Here is a 13943-nt window from a genome sequence, read left to right on the forward strand (position 1 = left end):
GTTGTACTAAATCAACGAGCGCGCCACTTTGGTGACTCCCAGAAAATACGCTGCGGGCCACTGCGCTCCGGCCGCACCAGGAGCGGAGCTGCAGAGCCGGAGAGCTGCTGAACAGGCTCTTAGTTCCTAATATCACCTATAATAGGACGAGAAAAGGATGATTTATACTCCCTCCGTTCGGAATTACTTGTCATAAAAATCGATAAAAATGATGCATCTACAAGTAAAATACATCTCGATACATTCATTTCTTGGACAAGTAATTCCGACTGGAGGGAGTATGAGATAAGATCGTTCCACCAGCTTTAAGTGAGCATCTCAAGAAAATATCCACAACCGTCCCAACTATACCATTTTTACAGTGACATGAGTTATGGTAAACAAACCAACTGGGTGAAGCAAGCCTCAACAGGAAAACAAGACACATGATCATAGTGCCAAACTCGCCACAGCACCAGCCTTTTGTCACCTTCCCTTCCTTATGTTAAAGACAAGTAGATACAGCAGGCACCTAAAATATCATCTTTACCATGAAATTCAAAAATCAAACTCTCCTGAAGCCTGCAAAGAGTAACGCAGAGTCAGCAAGAAGAGCATTGCATCAAGTGAAGAGCACTGAAGAATTATAACTTATTGCTTACAAAGTCCAGGTGTGTGACCAAGTAGCAAGAAACAACAGTTCAATTGCTCAATCATGTTTGTATCACGACAGATCCAAAAAACAGGAAATCATACATTCACAAGTTTGACCAAAACATTATGATACCCACCTTGTTGAATAGAACATCTCTGCCATTCAAATGCATGATTCCATCCTTCAAAGTGCACTTCCAGCGATTCTTTGTCCTTGTTACCTAGTAAACCAGCAAAAGATATAAGACATAAGGGCCTGAAACTAGAGGTAAAGCAGATACTGTTGAGCCAACATTATCTAAATTAAAAAGGAAGCAGTATTACTTTGTCGAATTGTGCAAGGACAAGGTGCTGCGTGTTAGGTTCCTCATCGCCATCCTGTAAGTCATCTATCTCGTCATCGTCATCATCATCTTCATTAAGAGGAGGTTCATCATCATCATCATCATCACCACCCGCCGTATCGTTTCTTGGCTTTGGTGTTGCAACAGCAGGTGTGGGAGTTCGATATTCCGCTAACACATCAAAATATGACTATGATAAGAACACTCCACACATAAAAAAAATTATGTGTTAAAGGTCCAGACCTGTGTCCACAATTCATGAGAAACTTACAAGATTCCCCAGGGGTATTGTAGTCTTCGGTTGGAACTCCTGGGAAGAAAAACTGCTGAAACATAAAAGAATCACGTTTAGTCAAAGAATCTGAAGATGCAAGATAGACTGGTCGAGGTCTAGAGTTATATACATCGTTATAATCATCTTGTATCCCATCCCGTTGAGGAAGAACTGGTGGTATTGTGCTTTCTTCGATAGAAAATGTCTTTGTTACTGATTCTTGCTTGTTCATGATGGAATTCCACACCTGTTGTGCGTTATCCTAAATAAAGACCCAAAAAAGGAGGATGAACTTCCAAAAACGAACACAAATAGAAACTCAGTATTAGCACTAAGTTCATTGATGTGTTAGCATTGACAATACATCAGCGTCCAGTATTAGCACTAAGCAATAGGGAGCTTTTGCAGGAAGCTCCAAGACATTTAGAAAAAGTAGAGAAATCTGAAATCCAAATTTGAACTTCTGTGCTAAAATAGTAAATACAGTGTGCGGTGATGTACTAATATATTAGCGTAAAGATGGATGAAGTGTGGGCCTGCATGCCAAAAATTGCCAGCTTAGATACTATCCTTTGATCCTTCAGTGGTTACAATACATGACATATATCAACCAGATTAGTTGCAATTCTCTTTAAAATTAAGTTCATCATGTCATTTTCATAATTTAGCAGGCACTTCAAGAAAAACATTCGTGCAACATCCCAGTAAAATACACTGAGCATATCAATATGTGAAGTGATTGGGAACTTAATCTAGGACCAAAATATATTAGGTTTACACTTTACAGATGATGAACTAGCACATAACAAAAATTATTAAACAGCCAACTTATGAGGTATTGCTATATTATTATTCAGGTGGCAACTAGATGACATATAAATCTAGACTATTCAAATAAAATTAGTTAAGCATATCGATATGTGAAGTGATTGGGAACTTAATCTAGGACCAAAAAATATTAGGTTTACAGATGATGAACTAGCACATAACAAAAATTATTAAACAGCCAACTTATGAGGTATTGCTATATTATTCAGGTGGCAACTAGATGACATAAATCTAGACTATTCAAATCAAATTAGTTAATAGACAGAGGTAGTACCAAGTTGAGGAAAATGAAACTGTTGTCATCGATATAGCATTGGATTGGGGGTTTTGTGAGCTTAGGTATTTGGTACAAATTGAAGTAAATACTAAAGCTCGCATAAAAGAATGTTCCCAACTGAAACAGGCCCATAGGTAACAAACTCTATGAACCTAGTCCATAATCATAATAATACCAGTTCTCAATTAACTAAGGCCCCGTTTGGATACAAAGTATTTCTGAAATACTATGTTTTTTATAAAAAGCTGTAGTATTAAATACTTTTAGGCCCTGCTTGATAACAAAGTAGTTTCCAAGTATACTGAGAATACTATATATTTATCTAAGTATCATAGTCTTAATTACTGAAACATGTTTGGCTACCCCCAAAAACCTAGGTACTAATACTAGAGTATTTCCAAAAATCGGGGTATTTCCTCTTTTTAAAATAAAGAATCCCAACAAGCAAAAAAACGAGCCTGTCACACGTTATTTTTTTTGCTAGCTACTCGCAACAACTCAGCCTTCGTCCCATGCTGACACCACCGACCTCTCGTCTCTAGAGATGTCACTGTTGGCGGCCATGGAGAAACTAAGAGAGCAGCTGAGAGAACAAAGATGAGCCCATTGTCCTTTATCCTCCCTCCTCCTGCCTCCGTGCCATTCCCCCTCATGCATGTCCATTCGCTCAGCTCTGTCCATGGTGTAGTGGCGGCCCAGCGCAGCTATTTGTAGGACTACATGGTAGGCCCAGCACCCCATGGTGCAACTCCACCAGGGGCGCCATATGAGGCCTCCGTGCCAGCCGAGACGAATGGAAACACCTTGCTCACCAAAAATCAAGCAGCAAGAATACAACCCTATTCGGTCCGGCGAATTTATCATTGCCGCCCTTCCACGTGCGAGATAGTCAGGTTGCTTACGTCCCAAGAGCAAGCGCATGCGGCTGTCAGATCCAATGCAGCGTCGAGTGATGCCTCAGTGCCAGCCGAGACAAATGGAACCACCTTGCTCACCAAAAATCAAGCAGCAAGAACACAATCCTATTCAGTCGCACGAATTTATCATTGCCGCCCTTCCACGTACGAGATAGTCGTTGCTTACGTCCCAAGAGCAAGCGCATGCGGCTGTCAGATCCAATGCAGGGCGTCGAGCTTGGTCATGCGGTTCTAGTCACGCGCAGCTCCTCATGCCCCTGGACGGTGACGCGGAAAAAGGCCAAGCCATTCCCGCTCCCATCGACAGACAGCTTCACCACCAGCTTTGCCATCAGGTCCTAGCTCCTCGCGCTGGCATGTTGTGGTAGTTCGACTGCATCCTCCCCTTTGGAGAGTGTAACACCGAGCATGTGCATGGCGCATCCAGTTTAGCCGTTTAGTAAGGGCGTGTTTGGATAACTGGCTCGCACCCGCCATGCAAATTCCAGTGTGATTGGTTCCCTGCGCGGCCCTCTCAGCCTGGCCCGATCGATGCAAAAGGAGGCCTCTCAGCCAGGCTGAGGGGAACGCAGGAATCGGGCGTATGCGGGAGCCAGGCCCGCGACTGCATCCGCGCCTCGACCGCAACCTCCCATATTTCCCTTTCCCCCCTCTCTCTCTCAGCGCGCATCAGATCAAGAACACCAACCCATCGCCGTCGCAGCCGTCGCCGTCCCCGTCTGAGGCCCCGCGTGCGCAGCTGGTCGGAGCTCCCTCGCCGGCTACTGGTCTGATCTCCATCGCCCACGCTCCGCCCACGCCGGCGGCTCGCCTCCCCGCCTAGACTCGTCGGGTTCCACCACCGCCCCAACGCCGTCGAACTCCGCCATAGCAGAGCGCACCTAGCCCTGCGGACAAGCTCGCTGTAGCTCACCACTCCACCCGTCGTAGTAGTCGTGGTCTGTGAGTAGATCGAGTTGTAGGCACTTTTGCGGTGATGCATGTGGATTTCGTCCGTAGTTTGAAGGATTTTCTAGTAGATTTAGCCGCAGATTCATCTATCAGCGGATGCATGTACTTGTCCATCTTTAATTTTGCTGTAAGCTCATCCCATAGCCTTGATTTGTAGGTTTCTGCTTTTTTTCTTTAAAGAAATTTCTACTGTTTTCTGTTTCTGATTTGTTGTCCCGAGATGTTCTCAAATCATCTCGTCCTTTGTTGGATGTTTCGTTAGATGGATTAGCATACTACTTTGGATTCTGTAGGATATGTGAGTTCCCTAGGAGAGCTGACAGCACGAACTTCATGTAAATCAAGAGCACTATGAAATGTTTTGATTATTACCGCAGTGATTCGTAGATCTAATATTGCATGCAGTCTGATTGCTTAATTTCATCTCATTAAACGCATCTTTTATTCGAAAAGAAGTTTCACACAATTAAGCTCAAATGCTGCATACCAAACAACATCTCTTGTATATTGCATCTCTCGTGCACCCATATCATACAACCCACCAAACACACATCTGAACTCATCTTTTGCACCAGCTCAACCAGGCTAGGCTCACCCAGGATCCCCCATGCAATGCAGGTTAGAGCCACCCAGGCAACCAAACACCCCCTAAGTGCATGGTTGTACTAGTTTGTTCATGCCGGTGCTTTGTGCATGGCCGTTTAGCAGTTTACAATGCCTAGCTAGCTAGCAACACGCACGTTTGCAACTGCTTCAAACAGCTGTTAGCTAATTTTACGTTTTTCCATACGCGCTCTTACAAAAAGGCCCACAGTATTCACAATAATCCAAAATACCCTGTTATGTCAAAACCGTGATATTTTGTACCTACAGGCTAAATTACTGTAGTTTTTCTGTACTTTGTTTTTTTCAATACTTTACTATCAAAACATAGCCTAGTGTTTCTATACTTTGTAGTTTTTCAATACTTTGCTATCAAAAACATAGCCTAGTTTGGTAACACAGTTTTTTCAAAGCCATAGCAATTCGAAACCTAAGTTTTCCAATGTGTGGGCAATGAATACTACGATAAAAACCGTTGTTTTTCTCAGTTTTGGCATAACCACCGATGCCATAGTAATTCGAAACCTAAGGTTTCCAATGTGTGTGCAATGAATACCTTAGGCCTTAGCTTTGACTTGCTGCATCTAACTCAGCTACACTGAAGGAACTGATCTGCGTGTAGAAACGGCCGCCCCATGCATGCAGCTATGCCATGCACTTCAAGTTCTCTCCTAGCCGGGGCAAAATCATTTGTGCATGTAGGTGCACCTATGGACACATAGAATCACTCCGCTAGCTAGCCTTTAGCCTGATGCGCATGAGTGTGCTCCAACGATCAATCGATCTACTCCATGGGCAAGCTTCGTTTGAGTCATGTGCTACTCCCGTAATCAGCAGCCCGCAACCTGATAAAAGTGTAAGGTCGTTGGATAATAGCGTGTGCTGTCATCCCAACCGACAGCGGTGTCCGTAGAAAAACAGATAAAATGAAACGCCTAATAACAGGAGATGGATTACACTTCATTTAACAGATAGATTGACAGACAGAGGAGACGGCAATCACATCTGAGATCTTCTGATCTGGACATAGAAGGCAACGTCAACAGGCTGAGCGCTCTGCCCCGCGATTATTCTCGGTTTGGTTTAGAGAAAAGAGGCCCGGGCCTCTTTTTCAGATACCACAAAAATACTACGGTACGAGAGAAACCTGGGTATCTTCAACTACAGTATTTCTTTCATCCAAACACCTCAAAGCATTTAATATACTCCCTCCATCCAAATATATAGGGCCCGGTTTTCGAGGTTGCCTTTGACTATGGGTTAGAGTAATGTTATATGACATGCATGTTACACACAACATACTGTTATATTCGTATGTGAAAGAAGTTTCTAATGATATAATTTTTATATCATACATCTCATATATTACTAATCTTATATCGATGGCCAAAGGCAACATTGAAAAATGAATTAGGCCCTATATATCTGGATGGAGGGAATAAAAGTTTTTTCACAAAACCATGTTATTCACAAAAAACTGCAAAAATGCTTTGCATCATGTTGGCCTCTCACGCCCATTGTGTCTCTTCTGGGCTTAGGTCATAAGGCATGGTTAACCATGCACTCTCGTGATGTTTCATGGTACTAATTAATTCATTTCTTTCCTAACTATAGCATGTACCATGGTTACGAGATATGTCGATTTCTTTCTTTGCAGTCACAGCCAGTCTATGCACAGGGTCAAAATTGGTTCCATGGCCTTGTATGCGTATATGCATTGAATAGACAGAGTGAGTTGTGTGGGTCTCTTACCTCGGTTGGTTACACAGATTCGATGCTGATTACAAACAAGATACTTTGATTAAGATATGTAACCATTAATTGTGATACTAGTGTTCTTTTAATATACCAGTGTTAACACACAAGCTAAGCCAAATTGTGCACGTTATGACATGAAATTATTTGAATTCCTTTCAACGGTTAGTTGTTAACATAATATAAAACAAAACGTAACACTCTACTTAATACAACAATTGCCAAACACCCATTGGTTTTTCCAATAGTGTAAATTACTGTAGTGTCTCTATACCGTGGCATTCCATGCCTGCATGCTATAATATTGTGGTTTTCTGATAATGTTGTTTCTAAACCACCTTCCGTACAAACACTCTAATATTATAGTAACACAAATAAAACAGTCCCTCTATCATCAACTATCCACCCCACACGTTCATAGTAATAAAGTGGAAAAAAATTATAAAGAATTTTGAACAGTACCTTTGACCCCACAAATTCGGCAACCTGGTCTGCACATCCATCCTGTTGTGGCACAAATGAACCAGAAGGAAGCTGACCAGGATATTCATCCCTCTTCCGTTTTCCAGAAGACATCATCAGAAAATCCTACAAATTGAAATGAACTACGCATAAATGCATATAGCATATATAGTGCAAATCAGGATTCTGATCATACTATTTTATTACGGATTCAACATTTATGTCATGAGCTGATAATCCGCAACTTGGATTACAATGATTCGGCAAAGATAAAATTCATGGTCTAAAGCTGCAATCAATCCATAACTAGTTTCACACGTTTGTGTGATAACTGCATGTAGTTGATATGTATTTTTGCATGTGTACATCATTTCAATGTTCTTGCTAAAGAAATGTTGAGCTTCAGAAGTTGCATATATGATGGAGGTACATTTGAGAACACATAACTTGCAACAAAACAAGTGAAACTTCATTTCATTACAAATAGAGCCGTCAAAATTGCTCTGCCAAATAACAACATGCAGACTGACACCAGTATACAAAGCATTATGAAAAATCCTATGGGTCTTCGTTTCACCATATGCCAAGCTAAATCCACTTTGTTTTCATTTGCCTATCACAACCCAAAAAAGTCAGGGACAATAAAAGCAGCAACATAGAAAATAGATGCTTTACTACTTGACTATTAGATTGTTCTTGCTTAACCAATATGACATCAACAAGACATGGTGCCATCAGAGTAATGTGCTTATGTGTGCAATGAACTAGTTTTATGGTGCAATTATTTCAAATATACTGTGGTACAAATGACGTAGGTGAAGAAGCTAGTAAAAGATATAGTTGGTATTGTGGAAGGATCCTCAGTCAAATATTCCTAAATATCATTCAGACAGAGCAATAAGCACAAATTCTATTGTTCCTTCCAGACTGAAAGAGCCAACACAATTGTCACATAGCTAGCAACCGATGTATCCTTTTTTTGGCGGAAGTTATTAATGTGCTGAGAACTCCGGATATGTGGGTTACTAGCTACCTAAGAAGCACCGATAGAGATACAGACACGGAAATACAACTACGGTGACACGGGATACGGCATTTTTTGAAAACAGCAATTCGGGGATACATCAGGGTATTAAGTATTTAGAAAAATGGACATCATGCAATAAATATTTAAAGATAATTTTTAGATGAGAGATTTTTTTAGTTATATGTTGTCACATTTCTATTGATGAAAGACTTTGAGCAGTCCACTCAGAGCCCACGTAGCTCTCTGGCCTCCGATGCCCATGTAAGGCCCAAATCCGGAAAACCCTAGACTAGTAGCTCTCCAGCCGTTTCCTACTTCCCATTCTCGTACTCCTTTTCTCCAGCCACCTGCAGAGAGGAGAAGAAACGACCGCACCACCGCATGTACCTTCTTGCATCGGCAGCTTCCATCACCGTCTCTAAGTCTGCCCAAATCTTCTTCCTCGCTGACCGCTGCAGTCCGCATCTTTCTCCCTGCCCGGAGCTTCTCCCTCATCGATCGCCTTGCCATCTTCCTCCGCCGGGATGTTCTTCCTCCGCACGGTTGCCATCGGCAGGAGAGTTGGGCAGCGGCGTGGTTGCTGGAGGCTGGCTGCCGAGTCCCCACCATGCCCACGCCATATCTAGGCCATAGCCTGATTTAATTTCGTTTTTTAATTCAAAAAAGATAGGATACTGCAGGATACGCGTATCACGTGTCCCCCCTGTATCAGGACGGACAATCGGCAGTTTTGGCCTTCTTTCTTTTCACACAGGCCACAATTGGGAATAAAAAAGACCATTGCTTTGTAGCTAACTACAGTATAGAATAGTAACCCAATAGAAAAAATCAACAGGACCGATGTCTCTGAAAACAGAACAGGTATTAATAACTGGTGAAAAGGAAGAAAAGAAATTACAACAGTGCTGTAAGCTCATCCTTCACCTTAGTCAGTGGCTGAGGTTGCATCATCCGGTCTGGGTCCTCACGGCTCTCCTCGTAAGCTGTACATCAATTAAAATTGTCCAAACCATCATTGCTTTCCTCGATCAATATTGCTCCAACCAGACAAAGATGAAGGCCATGCCGAGAACAAGAAGGGGCATAACATAGGCACATACCAACGTTCACATCAACCCCCAGTGGTCTCTGATTCATCCAGGGCGATGGAGGTTGCTGCAAAAAAAACTTCCAAACATCAATCTCAACTAAAACAAACAAAATCACGTCCACACACAAACCAGAAAAGGTACAAATTCACTTTACCATGTAAGGGCTTGGACGGCCAGTTTTTGGATCAGACCCATTCATCCCCATCCCGTTTCTCATGTCACTGATCGGCGATGGGGCATAGTCCGACGGCCCCGTGGGTATGTTATACATCCCTGTATCAATCCCTGGAAGTGGTGTCTGGATCGGGGTCTGCAGCGGCGTCTGCAACCAAATACAACCAACCCTATCAACGCCCTGCATGTCGACCACATAGATCGCGGCCAATTTGGAGGGATAATCGAGGGATTTTGCCTCACCGGTGGGAACAGCATGTCGGCGGTTGGGGTGGCATACTCCTCGGACGTGGCCTCGTAGGGCACGTTGAGGTCGTGCACGGGTGGAGTCGCGCCGGCCCCAGGAGCGCCTCCAGCGGAAGCGGGGGGGGCCCTGTTGCGGTCGATGTTCCCTGAGATTGCGCCACAGTGCAGCATCTTCATTTCCCAGAGCTAGTGTTTTCAGCCGGATCGGAAAGGCAACCGTCAAATCGCATAAATTAACCAGCAATTCGAGAGGTATTAGTACAAGGGGCTCGACAAATCGGTAGAACTTACAGCCTGGAGCTCGTTGAGGACGGCATCGCCAACGCCGTAGGTAATGAAGTCCTCACGAACCTTGGCGACCACGTCGTCGATGACGGAGATGTAGACGGTGGACACGTTGCCGCTGGCCATGGCGGCGGCGGTGCCTAGGGTTAGGGTTTGCGTGGGAGGTAACGACGGCGAGGCGGGCTGCAGCTCGGAGAGAGGGGAAACGGGGAGGAGGAGGCGGACGAGACGGATGGGGAATTAAGGAGAGAATATAAATAGGTTTGCATCCGGTGGCGTCACGTGGCCGGGGTATTTGTAGCCCCTCTCCGCCACTGGCTGTGCCAATGCACCGCCTCGGGGAGTTTCGGAAAAGGACACATGTTCGTTCGTGGTCTGTTGTGACTCGCCCTTCTCTAACAGCGTGTTTGGCGGGTTGAGAGAAAGGGGATGGGAATTTTTAAGGCTTTGTTTGGTAGGGGTGGATTGAAGAGGTTTGAGGAGGGGGGATTTTAGAGGATTGGGTGAATTCTTTCTTTTTATTCAATCCATTCAAAACCCTTTGAATCCACGATGCAAATGTTAACATCCACACGTGAGCACGAAACAACATGGCCCAAACGTCTTCATTATCATTCATTTTGCCACGTCAAACCAGATGACATCAGCGGGAATTTTTTTGGTTTTCGGCTTTAAAATGTGTTATCTTCTAATTAAAAAATCCAATTAAAAGTCCATTTTCACCATTAAATTTGTCTCGACGAGATCTTTCAAAATAAGATCCCATGTTGATATGTATCGACGAAAAAAAATTGGCCAAAAGTTGCCATGATGTTTACACTGTAGTTGACATAGTGTTTACACTAAAGTTGTCATATGGAAATTTTAGTTTTTAGAGCATGCCAATTTTAGTATTGTGACCATGGCAATTCCAGTACTTTAACCATGAAAATTATTTTTTCTATAAACCATGGCATTTTTAGGTGCATGTATCATGGCAATTTTAGTTTATGGTTCATGGCAAGTCTAGTTTCTTAATTCTTCGTTTTATAATATGTCAAAATTTACTCTTAAACTTAGAAGAAAATAGCTGAAACATATCATGGCAACTTCAACGTAAACATCATGACAATTCATGTGTAATAGATATGGCAACTTTTAACCCTAAAAATGTCATCGAAACATATTGATATGAGATCTAGTTTCGAAGATCCCATCGCGACGGATTTAATGTTGAAAACGGATCATTAATCGGATTTTTCATTTAAGAGATAAAACATTTTTAAAACTGGAAAACCAAAAAGATTCTCATATGCATGCATACGGTGACATGATCTGTGTGTTATAGGGCGTGTGGACGGGTGCCGCTCCCACCACACGTGTGGGCGTTATCAGCGTCCATCCACAAAACCCCTCCATCCACAATTCTCTTTGTCTAAAATTTCTTTTTGGTAGGCAGGATTTATCATATTGACATAACATGGTGTAGAACATTTAAAAATTCAATCTTTACAATGTAACTAACTCCCCTTATATTTTTGCTACATGGGAATGATGCATCAGTTTTTCCTAGCAGCAACATAATTTTGCATGACTTGAAATTAATATCTCATCACAAGTCACAACAACAACATAATTTACCATAATAAAGTTATTATTTAATATTCTCTTTATTCATGATAAAGGTTTATTATTTATGCTAGAATTTTATTGATGTAGCGACCAGACCTCAAACAGTCTGATCTCTGTGCATCAGTGTCATCCCTGGATTGGTAATGCTACACGCACAGTACTTGAAAGATTTATAACTGAGTAGCAATCACACACTTATTACATCGAATGTCTCAAAAGAGAACTTATTACAATAAATATGGCTTAAGGCCATCTAAAGACGATAACAGCGGAAGGCTTGGAAGATAAAGTGAGTCCATCAACTCCAACGGCATCACTGAGTGAAAAATCACGACCTAAGGCACATTACTCGTCGTCTGAAAAGTCTACAACATGAACGTTGCAGCCCGAAACGGGTCAGCACATGGAATATGCTGGCAATGTAACACATAGAGAGTAATGAACATAATAATGATATCACTACATGCATATATGGCTGGTGGAAAGCTCTATGGTTACAGTTTTGCATAAAGCCAATTTTTTCCTACAACAAAGGAACAAATTTTATTTAACTATCATGGTGGCTGTTAAACATTAAGAAGGTAATCCCCCCTCTCAATCCCAATTAAGCATCATCATCAAACCCAATCCAATTAAATTAAGAGTAATGAGATCCATATGATGATCCAAGAAACTAGATACTCAAAACGTCCGTAACCCGGGACACGGCTAACCATGATTAGTTTGTACACTCTGTAGAGGTTTGCACACTTTTCCCCACAAGACACGATCTCCTCCGTTGGATTCCTCGCACTACATGGTGTTTGAGAAACGGATGACCGAGACACAGTCTTTCAGAAGCATTAACTCTTTACTCTGGGTAGACAGTACCAACCTACATCCCCTACATCTGCTAGTCTACCACTAAAAGAGATCACGCAACATACTCAACTATGCTAGAGCCCATAATAGCTTGCGGCTGCACACAGAAGTTGCTAGCATGAATAATCTTATGATCCCTTTGAGCCTGGGTGTCGGTCCATAGGAGAATCACACGGTACCCCGGGATTTCCAAAAATACAGGCAACACTGGGTTCCCCAGGTGCCTCAGTCCACCCAGTTGTGTATTAAAGTAGCCACTTTAAGTTGAACCATTAATTAACAATACTCACATCTGTCATGGATACACTCATCCAATCCACGTCTACAAGCATAGCATAGCAATATAAGCAAACGTAAAAATAACTCCCAAAGGTTTGATAATAAATAGGACAATATATACTACCTCATCTACTTCCCAAAACCCACATGTTAATCAGATCCTAACCATGCAATTGTTTGAGGATTGATGTAATGCAATAAAACTGGGTAGTAAAGAGGTATGATCAAAGTGTTACTTGCCTTGCTGATGATCCGTGAAACCTAGAGACTCGTAGTAGCACGCTTCGCACTCCGGGTACTCTATCGCAAACAAACAAGCATACAATAAGCACTCAACTACAAGCACGGGAAAACTCAAATAAGATATCTAACAAGAAAGTTTAACTTAAGAACTCCGGTTTGCAAAAAGAATCAAATCAAATGAAGCAACGAAACTCAAACGGCGAAAGAAACAAGCTTCGTTTACTAATCTGGACTCAAGTCAAATTTTACAGTAGCAAAATCATGTTTAAGTTGGTTAAACAGAAAGAGGGTTTCGAGACGAAACTCTAGGCGCTTGATTCATCTGATTCCGATAAACGAGCGAAAAGATAAACTAAAACGAAAATCAGGGCAGAAATCGCGATCGAAAATAATCGCGGAAAAACCCTGCAAAGAAAAACTGACTAACAGTCTAACTAACAAACATTCACTGTTTGCGGCTAAATGGTGAAAATTGTTCGTTAAAACGAACGAACAAACGGGCGTTCGCTAAATAACTAAACCAAAAAAACCGAACCAGATCTGGCAAAAAAACAGATCTAGGGTTTCGAAAAAAAAGAACGGGTTTTCTAAGAAAACCGACGAATGGCGAGACGGCGGCGACGACGATGAGGCGACAGGGATGGGGCTCCGGGCAGCAACGGCGCGGATCCGAGGCGGTGGCGGCGTTGGTGGCAGGTGGTGGTGCGGCGGGGCGGGGTATATAAGGAGGCGGCGACGGCTTGGGGAAGGGGGCGAGGAGGAGGAGTTCTCCCCGGACTCGGCGGCGGCGGTGTGCTCCGGCCGGACTCTGGTCGGAGTCAGTCGGGCGGAGGCGAGGGGCGAGGCCAGCCCGGCTCGGCTGGGCCGCTGGCCCAGTCTGGCGCGCAAAGTTTTTTTAATAATGTTCCACCAAAAATAAATCCTAGAAAAATAAATAAAAATCTAAACATGCCAAAACAAATTTTTATCGTCTAAATAAAATATTTAGAACAAGAGGAACATTTTCTTGGCCTAAAAATGCAATTTTGAAAACATGCAATTTTTCTAATTCAAATAAAATTGCAATAAAATCCAAAAAAATA

The 13943-nt window shown here is 42.7% G+C and overlaps 1 protein-coding gene across 2 annotated transcripts; it reads right to left on the bottom strand.

Moving 5' to 3' along the window:
• Positions 1–279: 279 nt before the first annotated feature.
• LOC119331594 (transcription initiation factor IIA large subunit-like) lies at positions 280–10119 on the bottom strand. 2 transcript variants are annotated; one of them, XM_037604766.1, is made up of 11 exons: positions 9874–10119; positions 9580–9768; positions 9317–9484; positions 9172–9226; positions 8996–9054; positions 7045–7170; positions 1382–1513; positions 1249–1300; positions 958–1148; positions 771–854; positions 280–561 (listed from the first exon to the last, which is right to left on the bottom strand). In XM_037604766.1, the coding sequence occupies exons 1-11, from the start codon at positions 9991–9993 to the stop codon at positions 538–540; spliced, it is 1200 nt and encodes a 399-aa protein (XP_037460663.1). In that variant the 5' UTR covers positions 9994–10119; the 3' UTR covers positions 280–537. The 2 variants fall into 2 exon arrangements, with proteins under 2 accessions (XP_037460663.1, XP_037460655.1); XM_037604758.1 differs by having other exon boundaries at positions 1249–1303.
• Between the last annotated feature and the right edge of the window lie 3824 nt (positions 10120–13943).

Source organism: Triticum dicoccoides, chromosome 1B (genome assembly GCF_002162155.2).
Source record: "Triticum dicoccoides isolate Atlit2015 ecotype Zavitan chromosome 1B, WEW_v2.0, whole genome shotgun sequence".
Classification (NCBI taxonomy): Eukaryota; Viridiplantae; Streptophyta; class Magnoliopsida; order Poales; family Poaceae; genus Triticum; species Triticum dicoccoides.

Coding starts and splice junctions, on each gene's coding strand:
- LOC119331594 (XM_037604758.1), bottom strand. CDS start 9,993: ATGGCCAGCGGCAACGTGTCCACCGTCTACATCTCCGTCATCGACGAC. Junction 9,227..9,316: donor GCCGTCCAAGCCCTTACATG/GTAAAGTGAATT, acceptor TTTTTTTTGCAG/CAACCTCCATCGCCCTGGAT. Junction 7,171..8,995: donor AACCTCAGCCACTGACTAAG/GTGAAGGATGAG, acceptor TTCAATTTGTAG/GATTTTCTGATGATGTCTTC.